The following is an 18,558-nucleotide window of genomic DNA, read 5'->3' on the forward strand; positions in this document are numbered from 1 at the left end:
AGAGATGACTTATTTTGTGGTCACATTTTTTTCAGGCACTGTTCAAATGCTTTAGCTGGTATACTTACATTTCAAAGAATCAGGGAGGAAGGTACTATTATTTTCACATGTCAGAAAATAAGTAAATAAATAGCAGATTCAAGATTTGACATCAAGCAGATTTCAGACTAAGAACTCTTGACCACTATCTGAGACTAAATAAAGTTTACTAGCATCATAAAGCAAATGTTTTAAAATAGAATGCATTACTTTTAGAACTCCAATTTTTTTTGGTTCCACACAGAGATAGAAAGTTGATTCATGCCTCAATTAGGAAAGAGTGGGTGGGGGAGGGAGAGAGGAAGGGGAGGGGAAGAGAAGGAGAGAGGAAAGGGAGGGGATGAGAGGGATGGGAGAGGGAGAGAGGAAGGGGAAAGGAAGAGAGGGAGAGAGGAAAGGTAGGGGAAGAGAGGGATGGAAAAGTGAAAGGGGAAGGGGAAGGGAAGAAAGAAAGGGGTGGGAGAGGGAGAGAGGAAAGAGTGGGGTGGGAGGGGAGAGAGGAAGGGGAGGGGAAGAGAGGGGTGGGAGAAGAAAAGAGGAAAGGGAGGTGAACAAAGTAGTGGGAGAAGGAGAGACAAAGGGGAGGGGAAGAAAGTAGTGGGAGAAGGAAAGACGAAGGGGAGGAGAAGCAGGATGGGAAGGGGAAAGGGGAGAACACTGATCAACTCTGGAATATATCCAGGTGCCAGGAACTGAACCTAGCATAGCTATGGCCTCAGGCATGCAAGTTTTGTGTTCTAATGCTAAACCACCTCCCCATGCTAGTACTGTTGTTTTGAAATCACATCAGTACTTAACATAAACAGAAACCGACTTTGAAATTTGTCCCAATCTCTCCTTCCAATATCCTATCATTCTCTGAAGTGATTTTCAGTTTAGATTAGGCTCTTCAGTAATGACAGAGTTCCAAATTTCAAATGTCTATCAATTCCTCCACTACACAAGGCATTCATATTTCATTCTTCATTTCTCAGAACTCAACATATTTTCAGTTTTTTTTCAGAGATGAACACTAGAAATAAACTAGGATTGTTTTCTTAAGGTAGAGCCCTGCTATAGAACCAGTAAATTCAAAGAAAATTCCCTTAGCCTGACACTGTTAATCGATTCCCTTAGCATCCCAAAGGCTAATTTTGTAGCAGGAGGAAAGGGTTCCATGTTTAAAAGGACAATTCATTTCTATTCCCCCAGGTTTCAGAGATTTTTTTTTAAATAAAATCTTACAAGTGGCAATTGTTTTTTTCATGGAAATTCTCTCAATAAATGCAAGTGAAGAATTTTAAATTACAGCAATTTTTTACATGTCACTGCTGTCACTGGGCACCTTGATGTGTCTAGATTGTTAACAGTAGAATTAAACTGTCTAATCCTGTGTATAGAAAATCCTTTAATGCATTTGTGTTTCAAAGGTGGTCTTTCTCCAGATGTCGACTGTCCCTTTTTGATAATCTATTAGTAAATAATGGTTTACTTATCCACTTCATAGACATGTATACATTTGTGGAGTATAGTTCATAGAAAATAATTGATTAAGTAGCAGTAGGCTCCAGGATCATGGATACAAAAGGGTAATGTACAAATAAATTTTCTCCACAGTTTATACTGAACATCTAAATATATTTTTGTCAGAACATGTTGTCAATACACATGAATACAGAGAATTTTGCTACTAGTTAAAGTGAAAAAAAAACATATGATTAGGTAGATGGATATAGAAAATAGATGCCGTAAAGGTAAATGGCATTTTAAAAGTAAACCTACACTTAATTAAAACAAGTGCTTATTTGCAAAGCAAGCTATTAAATACTGTGAAAAAATGGAGGAAAAGTATGTTATGGACACTTTATGCTCAATGGTGTATAACAACTTCACAAGGGAGGGAACCTTACATGTAAATTGCTACTTGACTATAATTACAAACAACATGCCAATGTGTGAAAATTAATATACTGATTTACTGGTAAAAGGAAACAATTAGGGAGTGATTGAAGGTGGTGTGATCTGAAAGGAATATATGCTACAAGATGTGGTTTTAAAAGTAAGGAATTTTAACCAGGGTTACACAATAGAATCACTTGAGGTTTTTTTTTTTTTTTTTTTTTTAAAACCATCACTGTGCTCTTTCTTCAGAATTTTTGTTTAATGATCTGAAATGAGAACAAAATGGCCAAGTGAGAGTCACCCCCCAAAAATTCCAATATACAGATAGGACTGAGAAACTCTGATATGGGGGTCACTTAGTAGTTCTGGCAAGTCATGTGCTAGTAGCCAACTTCAAGCACCTCACTAGAGGAGGAAGCTTCATGAATGAGTGTGGGATCATGCTTCACATGTCTTTCTCACTTCTCACCTTCCTCTCAACTTCTCTCTGTTTCTACAAAATAAGTAAATAAATAAATAAATAAATAAACAAATAAATAAAACAAAAAGGCACCTTGGTGCTGAGGATTAACACTGGTGGCAATTTAAAAAAATAATAAATTTTTTGAAAAGCAACGCTGATATGAAAGTGAGTCACTATAAGTAAAACCTTATTTTCAGGTTGGCTCCACAGCTAAAATGAGAGAGAGTTTGTATTAGGTGGCCTCCTAGTTGCCACCTTTGCCACCTTTTGATGGAATTCTATGATACTCATTTTCAGAGTCAATGGGAAAAATCAACAGGTTGTGAGTGGGACTAACCAATGGATTCAATTGACTGGATTAGAAAAGTCTTTGTGGGGAAAAATAAATCAAAGATAACCCTTTTAAGGGGTGGTGAAATTCCACTGGGCAGCAGAAATTAAATGCTAATTTGATGATCATAGGTCTTAAATCATAGGATTTTATCTTTGAGGCAATATATTGGTGCCTGATTCTCCATGCAGCTGTCCCTTCTCAGTATCACCGGCAGATCTATAAATTAGCAAAACAGGTTATTCAACTTGTATAGAATAGGATAGGATAGGATAGGATAGGATAGGATAGGATAGGATAGGATAGGATAGGATAGGATAGGATAGGATAGGATAGAATAGAACAGAACAACTACTAAAAGTGAAAACTGCCAACATAAACTTGGAGTTAAAAGACTTGGGTGGAACAGATAACATAATGTTTATGCAAAATAACTCTCAGATTTAATCCCCCATACCACCATAAACCAGAGCTGAGCAGTGCTGGGTAAAAAAGAAAAATAAATAAATAAATAAAAATAAATAAGACTTTATGTAGCTAAAGTATTTATAAAATATTATTTTAATAACAGTGTCCACAGCATAATCTGAAAAGTTATCAGACTGGAGGCAGATGGTAAGCTTGCAATAAAACTGGAGTCTGTAAAGTTACCTTATAAATTGGTAAGCATCTTGTGCAGCAGGGTAATCAGTTTGTATCAGGAATTGTAAATCTTGGAACAGGATTAGATAACAGTTAAGTCATATCTTTATTTATTTGTTTGTGTTCATTTAGAAGAGAAACACCTTATATTTATTATAGTTATGACATACTAGCTGGTTTAAACAGGTCTGAACAAACAAATCAGGTTAAAGTTCTTCATGTTTGTAATCTCTTTAAATAAGCCACATGTCTAATTTTGTAATTTTTTAATGTTTTCTTTTTCAGACTTTCATAGTACTGAATAAAGGGAAGGCAATTTTCCGGTTCAGTGCCGCCTCTGCCTTGTACATTTTAACTCCACTAAACCCTGTTAGGAAGATTGCTATTAAGATTTTGGTACATTCATATCCTTTTTGTGTGAATTGTCCAATGACTCTTGTTGACTTCATAGTAAAATGACACTCTTGTTTATAGAGGAAAAGTTTCTTTAAGTTTATTGGTAACATTATTGCTTAATTTGTTATTCTTATTAGTTTCTGACTATATATAGGAATATTATTAGAGAATATATGATGATTCCAGAGAATAAAATGCACCCATAGTAGTGGTGTAGAAATTAAACACTCCGTATGATAGAAAGTTATTTCTTCACACTTTTACTAGTCTAAATTAGACTATCTGTAACCACTGTCTAAAAAAAATACTCTACTGTACTTAGTTTTCATTATCTATTTTATCAAGCATTCAAATTTTGTGTCATGATTGATTCTGTGTCTTAAGCACTTGTGCATGCCTATGAAATTAGTTAATAATACATATATAAAATTAATGAATTTGTATCTGTTTACTATCTTACTCAAAAGTATATAGTACTAGGCAAAGTAAGGATGGATTTTAAGTATGTTTTTAAATAAGTAATGATAGAGTATAAAGATGATCTCCAAAGACATCATTCAACAATAGTCATTTTAATTATTTTTTATTTTTGTTGGAAAACTTTTGTTTGAAGATGTTTATTACCTCGGGGATATAGTTTCACATTTCCCCAAAATATGACACCTCATCTACCACCATAGCTCCATTTCCCTTTACAATAGATCACAGTGCCACCCCGAACTCCTTTTTATAATCTCCTACCCTCTTCCCCATTCATGTTCTCAGATCTGCAGTACAGAATATATAATTTTTTTACTTGTTCTTTCCTTTTAAAATGGGCATTTTGTATGTGCAGACTCGAGTTAAGTTTGTATAAAAACTGAAAGATGGTGAATCTGCGGTAGCGCAACAGGTTAAGCCACGTGGCACAAAGCGCAAGGACCAGCCTAAGGATCTCAGTACTAGCCAGTGTCTCCCCACCTGCAGGGGAGTCACTTCTCAAGAGGTGAAGCAGGTCTGCAGGTGTTTATCTTTCTCTCCCCTTCTCTGTTTTCCCTCCTTCTCCATTTCTCTCTGTCCCATCCAACAATGATGACAAGAATAACTACAACAATAAAACAAGGGCAACAAAAGTGAATAAATAAATAAATATTTAAAAAAACCGTGAAAGATGAAGTGGTTCATCTACAGACAGGGCCAATAGAACTCTTGTTTTTTGAAGTATGCTTAAATTCTCTTATTCTATGATTTCATGGTGGAAACTATGAAAATAAAAGATGAAATTAAAATAGTCATAAGCTTTCTTCAGTTGCTGTCTGAATTGAGACACAACAGAAATCATTATAGTAAATTCTTAGAAAAGTTTCAATATATTTTGAAACTATTTTGCTGCAGGGTAAACTAGATGTGGACAGTTAACTAAATGGCTGTGCTCTAAAGTAAAATTAAAAGTTAGAAAATGACAGTAAGTTATCAGCAAAAATAGTGTCTTCCCTTATTCTTATGTCATAATGTTGAAAGGAGCAAGTTATTTCCTATATCTAATTACAATACAAGTCTCAGCCATGTAAACTTTGAATCTATAGAACTATAGAGTCTCAGACTTTTAATATTGTTTTCATTAACCTTTTGTCAGATAATGAAAATATTTATTATATATGAAGTACAACCTTTATAATTCTACTGTATATTTAATTTAGTTCCTCTTGCCAGCAATTTCATAGAACTGATTGGGATACAAAAATACCATTTGTTTCAAATGGAGATCTCATTATTTAAAATGAATTCTGTGAAGAAATAAAAAAGAAAGATTTAATCAAGAATGCATGACATGCTTTGAAGTTTCTTATTTTTTCCCATTTTATTAAAACACATAAGTTTATTTTGCAAATAACTTGTATGGATGATCTTTTGATAAGTTATAAATGACCATGGTAATGTACCGGCACTTATTTGTTCCTTAACTATAATTTACTTTATTCAGCATGCTTATCATGTGCACTATTTTGACCAACTGTGTATTTATGACCTTGAGTAACCCTCCAGACTGGACAAAGAATGTGGAGTAAGTAGAACTGACTTCTGGGAATCAGAAACTCTCAAATTCTCCAGTAATTCCTGTATTGTTATCATCTGACTTGTGGTTTCCACTTTTTGAAGTCAGGGTAAACACTTCTAAGAAAAAGGTATTTCCATAATGTGAAAGATGACAAGGGAAGTTTTTTTTGTTGTTGTTGTTATTGTTGTTATTGATGTTAATGGGGGGGTACTTTTATGAGTTATTTCCAAATAATAAAATAAATAAATGAAACTAGAGACAAATATCCATATTGAGCAGACATGCTAAAATATTGAACAAAATCCTAGCAACCTGGCTACAGCAATACTTTAAGAAAGTTGCACATCATAACCAAGTGGAATTTAACCCAGAAATGCAAGGCTAGTTCAATATACATAAATCAATAAATGTGATTCACCACATCAACAAAAGGAAATACAAAAAACACATGACTATCACAATAGATGCAGAGAAAACCTTTGACAAAATCCAATATTCCTTCATAATTAAAACATTAAATAATGGAGATAGATGTAAAATTCCTCAAACTGGCAGAATCTATATACAGCAATCCAGCAGCTAATAGCATGCTCAATGGAGAGAGACTGAAAGCTTTACCTCTATGGTCAGGTATGAAACAGGGCTGCCCTCTGTCTCCACTACTATTTAACATAGTCTTGGAAGTCCTAGCCATAAATTCAGACAAAAGAAAGAGATTAAAGGAATAAAATTTGGGAGAAACGTCACTATTCGCAGCTGATATGATAGCATACACAGAAAATCCAAAAGAACCCTGTAGGAAACTCCTGAAAATTATCAAGCAATGAAGTCTATATGGTGCAAGGTACAAAATTAACATACAAAAATCAGTAATAGTTATCTGTGGAAACACCAACCTAGAAAAAGAAATCAAGAAATAGATTTCATTCATCATAGTATCAAAAACAATTAAGTATGTATATAGGGATAAACCTAACAAGGGAAGTGAAGGATCTTTATATGAAAAACTCTGAGACAGTTTTCAAGAAAATAAAAGAAGAGCTGGGTAGTGGTATTCTTGGTTAAGTCCATATAGTACGAAGTGGAAGGACCTGCACAAGAATCAGGTTTCCAGCCTCTGTTCCCCACCTGCAGGGGGAAGTTTCACAAATGGTGAAGCAGGTCTGCAGGTGTCAATTTCTCTTTCTCCCTCTCTGTCTCCCTCTCCTTCTCAATTTCTCTCTGTCCTGCGCAATAAAATGGAAAATACAACTACTAGAAGCAGTGGATTCATAGTGTTGGCACTGAGGCATTGAGCCACAGTGATAACCATGAAGGCAAAAAAGAAAGGAGGAAAGAAAGAAAGAAAGAAAGAAAGAAAGAAAGAAAGAAAGAAAGAAAGAAAGAGAGAAAGAAAGAAAGAAAGAGTGAGAAAGACAGAAAGGAAGAAAGAAAGAAAGAAAAGGAAAGGGAAGGAAAATAGAAAATGATAAAAAGAAATGGAAAATGATACCATACTTACGAATTGAAAGAATTAACATAGTCAAAATGACTATTGTACCCAAATCCATATACAAATTTAATGAAATCCTTATCAAGGTCCCACCAAATTTCTTCAAGAGAATAAAACTAAAGATACAAAAGTTTATCTGGAGATGGAAAATAACCAGGATAGCTAAAGGAATCTTGAGAACTAAGAGCAAGAATAGAGGCATCACTCTTCATGATCTCAAAACATACTACAGAGTCACCATAATCCAAACAGCCTGATATTGGAACTAAAATAGACACAGGAGACCAGTGGCATAGAGTTGAGAACCCAGAAATTAGACCAACCCCTGCCCACCTACACACATCTAATTTTACTAGTAAGCCCAAAATAGCAAATGGAGAATTTATTCAACAAATGGTGTTAGGAAAACTGGCTTGAAACATACAGAATGAAACTGAAACAACACATTTTGTCTGATACAAAAGTAAACTTCAAATGGATCATGATTTCAATACTAGGCAGACAGAACTCTCCCATGTAATTTTTAAAAACAACTTCACCGACCCAAGTGTAATTGCAAGAAAAATAAAGCAATGGGATTATAGCAAACTGAAAAAATTCTGCATGGCAGAAGAGAGAGGCTTCCCATGGAGTGGGAGAAAATCTTTGTGTCATCCATTGAGAAGAGTACTAAATAACCGAAACTACACAAAGAATTCACAAAATGCAACAGCAAAAGTGGGAAAATAACTCCATTGAAAAAGTAGGGGGAAGACTTGGGCACTCTTCTCCCAAAAAAGCATCCAGGAGGGCAATAGATATAAGAAAAAAAATGCTCTAAGTCACTGATGATTAGAGAAATGAAAATAAAAACAGTAAAATACCACTTAGACCTGTGAGAATGTCACATATTAGAAAAGACAGAAGCACCAACAATATGAGAGGCTGTGGGAAGAAAGGGTCTCCTACATCACTGGTGGGAATATAATTTGGTCCAACTACTATGGAAAACAGCCCAGGTGTTCATCAAAATATTAGAAGTGGACCTACTTTTTGACCTGCCAATCTCTCTCCTGGGGATATACCCAGGGACGATAAAGACATATATCCCAAAAGAGCAATGTACAGCTATGTTCACAGTAGCACAGTTTGCAATAGCCCAATCATGGAAGTAATACAGCTGGTTAAGAAATTTGTAGTACATATACACATTGGAATACTATCCTGTCATTAAAAAAAAAAGTTGAGGTCATCTCCTTTGCAATAAAACAAGTTGGAAAGAAAAAGACGAATGCTTAATGATGTCACAGGGTGCACTTAAGAAATAAAAAGACAGTAAGGAAAAACATGAGGTGAAACTTGGACTGGTTTGCACCAAAGCAAAGGACTCTGGGAAAGGAGGAAAAGGGATGAGGCCCTACTGTACAATGGTGGAGGGGAATCATAGGTTGGCAGAGCAAGTGTCTCTGACATACCTATTAAGGGGAGATGAGAGCTTGTGCCTATGTGCCAGTGACTGTACTATAAACCATTACCCCCCAATAAAAATATTAAAGTAACATGATGTTAAAATAAAAACAACAATGGTTTAGAATTTTGTTATGTTTAAAATCATTGATTTTATATGAGTTCAAAGGAATTCATAATTCTGTTTGACTACTTTCTGTAGGTATACTTTTACTGGAATCTACACATTTGAGTCACTTATAAAAATCTTGGCAAGAGGGTTTTGCTTAGAAGATTTTACATTCCTTCGTGATCCATGGAACTGGCTAGATTTCAGTGTCATTGTGATGGCGTGAGTATTTTTGAAAACTTATTAAGCTCAAAAGGGTGAAAAAAGTACATTACAAAACAATCGGTTGTAAAGTATTCAGTCATTAGTCAAATTAATTATATGCCATATATATTTTAATACACATTGCAAGGTAGATATCTGGTAAATGAGCAATAAATGGAATTGCTTTCATGTCATACAATATTTCAATTCATCAAAATTAAGTTATCCATTAACTAAAATGTAATATTACCCACTGATCTTTAATTAACTTTTCAAACAAGCATTTGCATTAGTGGCAATTACCCTGAAATAAAGCAATAGGGTTTAATTCCATAAAAGCAGCTTTCATCATTTTCTGTTTGTTAAACTCAAGGGGCTCTATATGCCAAATCCAACAATAATTCTTTTATAGTATAAATTTTGCCAAATCCACCAGTAACTCTGATTTAATTCTACAGGTATGTAACAGAATTTGTAAGCCTAGGCAATGTTTCAGCTCTTCGAACTTTCAGAGTCTTGAGAGCTCTGAAAACTATTTCTGTAATTCCAGGTAAGAAGAAACTGATGTGAGATGGTAGACTTCTTACATATCCATCTTTTCTTGTGTGTTATTGTGTTTGTGTGTGAACTCCCTATTACAGATATGTGACAGAGTTTGTGGACCTGGGCAATGTCTCAGCATTGAGAACATTCAGAGTTCTCCGAGCATTGAAAACAATTTCAGTCATTCCAGGTGAGAGCTAGGTTAAACACTGAGGCTGACTTTAATCATAATAAAACTATGGTTAAAATTATATTAATAACATTAGGCTGTTGGTTAATATTCTGTCACACTTGAGAACATCAAATTGTTCTTCTGCTCCATTTAGTTCCTAAAGTTTTAGAAATTACATGCTTACTTACAAAGTCAGCCTTTGAGTTTAACAGAGAATTGCATGAAATGCCTACAGAAACACTAGCACTGATCTTTCTCTGTGTTTCTCTTGCATTGGTAATGTAAAGATTTTTTTCTTTTACATTCTGAAAAAGCTTTGCTACCTTGGCTTTTCTAACTGATTTGGATTTTGCCATTCTTTATAAATCTGTTTTTAAAATGTATCCCCCTTTAAAGGAGAAAACATTATCGACCAGCATGCACATAACATATATTATATTAAGATTATTTTCTCCTTTAAATTAACACTGCTACTCAGAGGCCACTATAAAGAATGGATTGGATGGTAACACCCTTGTGAAACACAAAACCCCAAATGAAAAATACTTTGCAAGCTTGCCTTAACATGTTTGTGGCAGCATGTAAAACTACATACAAAGAGCTTTCTACCCTGGTACTCAAACTTTCACTTTGAACCTCCAGAAAGCTCACCGTTCACAGACAAAAACCTGCTTTTTACCCATTCCCCAAACCATCTGGCTGTTCATAAAGTTGTGATATCCTAACAGAACAATTCTTGGAGAAAGTGAATGTGCCTGACTATCAAGGCACCGCGGCCAATGGTAACACTGTTTTCTAGCTAACCTACTGCTTTATTTTTTCAGGTTTAAAGACCATTGTGGGAGCCCTGATCCAGTCTGTGAAGAAGCTTTCTGACGTCATGATCTTGACTGTGTTCTGCCTGAGTGTGTTTGCACTAATAGGATTACAGCTGTTTATGGGTAATCTGCGGAATAAATGCCTGCAGTGGCCCCCAAGTGACTCTGCTTTTGAAACCAACACCACTTCCTACTTGAATGGCACAATGGATTCAAATGGGACACTTATTAATGTAACAATGAGCACATTTAATTGGAAGGATTACATTGATGATGACAGTAAGAAATGTTGCTCTGTTGTTAATACTAGTATTACTCAATTGGGTTTTTAACTAAAAATAGTTGGGAGTGTGAGGGGAAAGCAGCTCTTGTAAGCATCCATTTGGGAAATAATAGAAATGGTTAATTTTCACCTATTCCTAATGTCAGTAGGGACAGCACATGAAACAAAATCTTTTCTTCTCTTTGTCAATAGGTCATTTTTATGTTTTGGATGGACAAAAAGACCCTTTACTCTGTGGAAATGGCTCAGATGCAGGGTAAGGGATGTAGTTTTTTGAAGATATGGAATACATTTCAAAAAAAGTAGCCTTCCATGTATATAACAATGTGGTACTGTGTGCTAAGGGAATAATACACTGGGTTGTTATCTGGTCCTAAATTCTTAGTCAATAAAATCATCATCTCTTTAAGTAGTTTCATCCAGAATTCCACAGTGAAGATTCACTTGAATTGTTTCAAAGTACAAAAGCCCAAAGTCTTTATTTCCTATAAATTTGGCAGAGCTATCTAAAAACAAACAAACAAACAACAACAACAAAAAAAAATAGTAAAGGAAACACAATAGGTACATTTTTATTAGGGTGGGTATGTACTGGGAAGATGAATTCTGCTTTGTCTGGAAAATATCAGGACCATGCAGTGTCACATCTGGTTAGGCATGCACATTATAGGACACAAGGACGTGGGTTCAAATCTGTACCTGCAGGGGGAAAGCTTCAGGAGTGGTAGAGCAGGGCTGTCGATCTTTCTCTGTCTCCTTATCTCTTTATCTTTCCACCCTACTCAATTTCTCTTCCTCTCTATCCAGAAATAAATATTTTAAAAAGAACAAACTAAAAAAGAAAAAATTAATAAAAAGGAAAAATCATCCAGATTATAACCTCATCTTCAGATTGCAGGCCCAGTAAGGAAACTGCTCTGAGTGTCATAGATGTTTTTGAAACAATATGAAACCCCGGATACAGTGAAGACAAGAGACAAGTGTGTACCCATGGCATGTTCAAGAGTGAGTCTGTGTAGTTCACAGTTCTCTTTGAGCCCATTTCAGAATAATAGATGCTGTAATATCTTTATTCTGTTCATATCCTCTCCCCAATTTTGGATGGGATCATTTTTGTTGTTGTTGTTGCTAAGTTTGGTGAGCTCTTTGTTTATATATTTTCATTATTAACTTCTTGTCTGATATAGAGATCTTCCATTCTGAAAGGAGTTTGGGTGGTGGTTTCTTTTGCTGTTCAGATGCTTTTCAATTTGGTGTAGTCCCATTGGTTTATTTTTGTTTTAGTCTTTCATGTAATTTGATTTGTATCATTTAAGATGCCTTTAAAATTTTGATGGAAAAGAGTCCTACCAATATTTCCCACTAAGTATTTGATAGTTTCTGGTCTAATATCCAAGTCTTTTATCCAGTTAGGGCTTTCTTTTGTGTGTTGTGAAATGTAGTGACTCAGTTTCATTCTTCTGCATGTTACAACCTAATTTTCCCAACCCCAGCTATTGAAGAGTCTCTCTTTGGGCCCCTTGTCAAAAACTAGATGTTCATAGATGTGGGGGCTTATTTCTGGGATCTCAATTCTATTCCACTGGTCATTGTATCTATTTTTGTTTCAGTACCAGGAAGTTTTGATTAAAATGGCCACGCAGTATAGTTTGAGATATGGGAGTATGATGCCACTGATACTATTCTTTTTTCTCAAGATTATTTCAGTGACTCTAGGTCTTTCCTGAGTCCAGCTAAACCTTTGAAGCTCTTGTTTTATTTTCTTAGATTTTTATTTTTTTCTTATTTTTAACATTTACATTTATTTATTATTGCATAGAGATAGAGAAATTGAGAAGAGGGGGAGAGAGAGGGGATGGAAACAGAGAGACACCTGCAGCCCTGCTTCACCACTTGTGAAGCTTTCCCCCTACAGGTGGGGACCAGGGACTTGAACCCATGTCCTTGCACATTGTAATGTGTGTGCTTAAGCAAGTGTGCCACCACCTGGCCCCTTATTTTATTTTCTTAAAAACAAAAGGTGGGACCTTGATAAGGATTTCATTAAATTTGTATATGGCTCTAGGTAGAATATTCATTTTGATGATGTTCCATCTTCTTTTCTATGAACATAGATTATCTTCCCATTTCTTTATGTCTTTTTCTATTTCCTTGAAGAGTGACTCATAATTTTCTGTATATAACTCTATTACTTTTTTGGTTAGGTTTATTTGTAAATATTTTATCATTTTGCTGCAATAGTGAATGTGACTTATTTCTGGATTTCAATATCTTAATTATCCTGTTGCTCTCATTTTACCAATAGAATTGTAATTTAATTTTAATTCAGTGCAGAGAGATTTTTTTTTTTAGAAATATTTTTTTAAGCCATGGAATGGCAATAGTAAATAGCTCTTTGACCACAAGAGTTACATAGAACAATTCAGGTCATTCTGAAAAATAGAGTACTGAGGGGCCAGGTGATAGTGCACCTGGTTAAGTGCTCACATGCTCACATTACAGTGTGCAAGGACCCAGTTTCAAGCCTCTGGCCTCCATCTACAGGGGGAAAGCTTCACAAGGTGAAGCAGGGTTACAATCTGTCTCTCTGTCTCTTTCCCTCTCTATCTCCTCTCATCTCAGTTTCTCTCTGTCTCTATCCAATAATAAATAAATAAACATTTTTAAAAAGATGGGAGTTGGCCTGTATGTAGTTCAGTGGGTTAAGTGCACTGGCGTGAAGCGCAAGGACTGGCATAAGGATCCCCTTTCCAGGCCCAGGCTCCCCTCCCCACCTGCAGGGGTATCGCTTCACAGATCTTTCTCTCCCCCTCTCTGTTTTCCCCTCCTCTATCCATTTCTCTCTGTCCTATCTAACAACAACAATAACAACAATAAAAAGGGCAACAAAAGGGAAAATAAAAAGATAAAAAATCTGTATATATGCATACAATAAAATATTATATAGTAGTAAAATTAAAAGATATGTCAAGTAAAATGAAAATGCCAATGAATTTTTTTAATGCAGCAATAGGGAATGAACCTAGGGCTTGCACATGGTTGATATTATTGATCAGCCTCTTAAGCCTTTTTGTTTCACTGGTATTTTTGTTTTGTTTTATTTCTACTTTGGAGCCAGGATCTTACTCTTGGTACAACATGCTCTGTATTGGTACAACATGAGCTATCCAGTGAACAGTGAGTGAGTGAGTGAGTGAGTGAGTGAGTGAGTGAGTGAGTGAGTGAGTGAGTGAGTGATAAAGGAAAATGGGTCATCTGGGAAGTGGCACAGTGGATAAAGCATGAGGTCAATCCCTGACAGCATATGTACCAGAGTGATAACTGGTTCTTTCTCTGCCTATGTTCCACATTAATAAATAAATTTAAAAAATATTTTAAAAAGAGATAAAGGAGAGGAGGAAGTAAGACAGAGGAGAAACACCAGAGCACTACTTCATTCATGGAGCTCTTCCAGTGAATTTGACCACAGTGCCATAGGTGGTTCCAGAACTTGAACTGAGACCCACAGACATGGTTCTCTACCAAACGAGCTATCACCTTACCCCCAGTGATGAGCTTTAAGCACTTTATTCTACATGAAACAAAGTCAATCTGAAAAGGTACAAGCTATACAATTCCAATTGCATGACATTCTGGAAAGAATATATATTAGAGGTGATAAAAAGATAAGTCTTGAGTCCCTGAGGTAACAGAATAGGTAAAGCATCTCCCTTTTGAGCATGATTCTTGAGTTCAGTATTCAGCACCACACATGTCAGTAATGCTCTGATTCTTCCCCCCCCCATTAATAAATGGACTTAAAATATTTTTTAAAGATCAGTCTTTATTTTTTGTATTTGTCAAGGTCATTAAATATATGTCCAACTCATGGGACTTTATAAAACACTTAAAAATTCATTTAGGGGTCCAATTGACAGCACACCAAATTGAGCACAAGCATTACCAAGTGTGAGGACCTGTGTTTAAGCCCCTGCTCTCCACCTGCAGGGGAGACACTTCACAAGCAGTGAAGCAGGGCTGTCCTCTGTCTCTATCTTCTCCTCTCAATTTCTCTCTACCCTATAAAAATAAAATAGGAAAAAAAATATAAACACTGGTCAGTGGAGCTTCTAGATGAGTACATGTAACATGTACAAGGATCTAGATTCAAGCCCCCACCCCCCCACACAGGAGGAAGCTTTGCAAGCAGTGAAGCAGTCCTGCAGGTGTTTCTCCCTCTCTATCTTCTCCTCCCCTCTTGACTTCTATCTCTACTCAACAAATATATTTTTAAAGTTTATGTAAAAAAACTAATTAAAAATAATTTGTCATTTTGGGGAACCCCAGATTGAAATTCAAAAGAGAATCAAAGTATCTAGATTTTATACTGTATGAAACAACCTCACTAAAGCAGGTAGAGAATACATACTAATCTAAGTAACTTTGGAAATGGTCCCCATGGTAATGAAAGAGTTGGAAACATGAGTATGACCTCATCTTTAGTGTAACCTAAACACAGATGGTACATATTGAGATATTTATATGTAGGAATGTGGATGCCTGTGTGCACATGCACAAACAAGTTAATATATATATATATATGATATCTTGCTCTATTGGAGGAGGATCTAAAAGTAATGACATCAGAGCAAGAACAAACTACATTATCATAATGATCTGGTACCTGGCACCATTCTACAAAAACAGAGCTCCTTGGAGAAATAACTGACTATAAGATTGGGGGATAAAATGTAAAAGATGAGTTTGTAACATCTTGTAATGACAGAAATTAACAAAGTTCTAAAAAAAAAAAAAAAAACCACAGTGGTCCGGGAGGTGGCGCAGTGGACAAAGCACTGGATTCTCAAACATGAGGTCCTGGGTTCAATCCCCGGCAGCACATGTACCAGAGTAATGTCTGGTTCCTTTTCTCTCTCCTCCTATCTTTCTCATTAAAAAATAATAATAATAAGGGAAAATAAATATAAAAATATGTTTAAAAAAACCCACAAGACTGTGGAGTTATATTAAAGACATAGAGGAGAATGGTCCAAGAGGTGGCACAGTGGATAAGGTGTGGGACTCTCAAGTATGATGTCTTGAGTTCAATCCCCAGCATTGCATGTACCCGAGTAATGTCTGGTTCTTTCTTTCTCTCCTATCATTTCTCATGAATTAATAAATTGAATCTTTAAAAAAATAGACATAAAGGAGAAAACTAAAAAGTCTCCCAAATGGCCATGGCTGGAGGAATTTGAATTAAAAAATAAATAAAATACCATTATACTGTAATTAAAAATATAAAAATTACTATCTGTGTATATGTGTATATATATATATATATATATATATACATAGTTGAATATATAGATGTTAAATAATTGGGAGCTGATAGACAAATCTCAAACAACTTATATAAAAATTTTAGGGGGGCCTGGGCAGTGGTACATCTGACTGAGCTCACACATTACCTTGCCCAAGTACACAAGTTCAAGCCCCTGGTCCCCAACTAAAGGGGGGAGCTTCACAAGTAGTGAAGTAGTGCTGCAGCAATCTCTCAGTCTTTCTTGCTCTCTATCTTCCCCTCCTCTCTCAACTTTTCTCTGTCCTATTAAATCAATTAACTAATAAAATTTAAGAAAAATAATTCACTAGAAGGTGGGCCATACTTACCTTCTTTTTAAATGTGGGGCACAAATAGTGACTTGATTTCAAAGAGTACATTCAGGAAAATATAAAATAGTAAATTCATAATGAAGAAGTATGGCAAAGATTGCTTACTTCATATTAAGACTCATGATAATTTTTTTATCCCTGATGACTGGATTCAAATAAATAATATTATTACAATTGTTTTATATTTAATAATATATTGCTTTCACAGTGGCATATAATTATGCTAATTTTTAACATTTAATACTAAATGTAAGAATTTTATAAATAAACATTTCATGTTAGAAGACTGTGTTGAGTAGATAATGAAGTCATTCATTAAGTGGTAACAAATCTGTAGTTTTTTCTAGCTTTTAATTTTTAACTTTTTACTGTAGCCAACAATGAGCAAGATATTAATGGTTTCAAGAGTCAAAATGCATGATTGTAGCTTCTCTGCAGGCCTAAATGCCCATAAATATGAGTGCTTTGGATAGCTTCCTATAGATTTTCTTAATCAATTTTAGCTGATCAGTTTCACTATAATCAATTACCTAAAGTGTTCTAGAAGCGAAGGCAAGAAAATTTATCACAGAGAGCAGTCCTGCATTCTGATAATTCTTATTAATCAACATAATTGAAAAGAACCATAATAATTATGCTGACCCTACTTCCGTTTTTCTCTTATAGCCAGTGTCCGGAAGGTTATATCTGTGTGAAGGCTGGACGGAACCCTAACTATGGCTACACAAGTTTTGATACCTTTAGCTGGGCTTTCTTGTCTCTTTTTCGACTCATGACTCAAGACTACTGGGAAAATCTTTACCAGTTAGTAAGTATATTAGTAGTCCTTTTGGGCTGCTATATAAGAAAACATCAATTTATTTCTCACAGTTCTGGGGGCTGGGAAGTCAAAGATCAAGGTAGCAGTATTGTACTATTTGGGTCAGGGCTTTCTTCCTACTTCATAAACCATCACTTTGCTCTGTGTCCTCCTGTTATGGAAAGGGAGCTCTATGAAGCTCTTTATTACTCCCATCCATGAGAAATTCAACCTCATAACCAAATGATTTATTACCATTTGATCAAGACTATAATATCATATGAATGGCATAGTAGGCACAAGTATTCAAACCATAGTAGTAAAATCCAAGATAGTATCACGGGATAAACTTTTGGTAATCTCTTGTCTTCACAGTTCCCAGCCTACTTTTTTCAGATAAGGAGAGAGGGGGGCCATGTGGTGTTGCACCTGATTGAGTGCATGCATGACCCTGCACAAGAATACAGGTTTAAGTGTTGGGTTTCCTCCTGAAGAGGGGAGGCTTCTCAAGTGGTTATGCTGCGCTGTATGTCTCTCTCTCTCTCTCTCTCTCTGTCTCTCTCCTATCTCTTCCTCAACCTTCTCAATTTCTCTCTGCCCTGTCAAAAAATAAAAATATATATAAAAGAAGAAAAATTTAAAAAACACCACACAGAAAGAGAGAAACGAAGACAAAGTACCGGAGAGAAAGACACCACAGCATCCAGGCTGCTTCCAAGTAGTGGGAGCTGATCTCAAACCCAGGTTGCATGCATGACAAAGCAAGCACAATATCCAGAAAAGCTACCTTGCTGGTCCTGAGTGGAGCTTTTTTTTAAATGAACATATATGAAATGACAAGTATAGATGCACATTTACAACATTCAAGAAAGAATACAGAGGGAGATCCAATATAAAGTAAATGTATCTAAGTCACTGTATAGTGATAACCAGTTATGAAAGGCATTCTGTTAGCATTTATGGAGGATACAAAGAATAGGAAATGACCGGATTTATATAAAGTCTGTCGAGATGAAAGTGTAAAAATGTTTTAAAACTCAATTATATAAAATTTCTTTTTGTGTGTGTACCTTGGTGAGCACACATTACAACATACAAGGACCTGGGTTTGAGCACTCAGTCCCCACCTGCAGGGCGAAAGCTTTGCAAATGCTGTAGAAGGTTTTCATGTGTCTCTTTCTCTTTTCCTCTTCATCTTCCCCTTCTTTCTCAATTTTTGTCTGTCTCTGTCCAATAAAGATGATAAA

General features: G+C 35.6%; 1 protein-coding gene across 6 annotated transcripts in view; it reads left to right on the plus strand.

Annotated features, from left to right (window-relative positions):
* SCN3A (sodium voltage-gated channel alpha subunit 3) overlaps window positions 1–18,558 on the plus strand; it is a 123,154-nt gene that overhangs the window by 38,485 nt on the left and 66,111 nt on the right. For 4 of the 6 annotated variants that reach the window (XM_060177786.1, XM_060177784.1, XM_060177787.1 and 1 more), the window contains 7 exons: window positions 3,642–3,759; window positions 5,706–5,796; window positions 8,931–9,059; window positions 9,683–9,774; window positions 10,581–10,853; window positions 11,050–11,113; window positions 17,179–17,320. In XM_060177786.1, coding sequence (XP_060033769.1) covers window positions 3,642–3,759; window positions 5,706–5,796; window positions 8,931–9,059; window positions 9,683–9,774; window positions 10,581–10,853; window positions 11,050–11,113; window positions 17,179–17,320 — 909 coding nt within the window. Of the gene's footprint in view, window positions 1–3,641; window positions 3,760–5,705; window positions 5,797–8,930; window positions 9,060–9,499; window positions 9,592–9,682; window positions 9,775–10,580; window positions 10,854–11,049; window positions 11,114–17,178; window positions 17,321–18,558 lie in introns of all 6 variants that reach the window. The other 2 variants (XM_060177785.1, XM_060177789.1) reach the window with 1 other exon arrangement.

This window comes from Erinaceus europaeus, chromosome 18, assembly GCF_950295315.1.
Source record: "Erinaceus europaeus chromosome 18, mEriEur2.1, whole genome shotgun sequence".
Taxonomy (NCBI): domain Eukaryota; kingdom Metazoa; phylum Chordata; class Mammalia; order Eulipotyphla; family Erinaceidae; genus Erinaceus; species Erinaceus europaeus.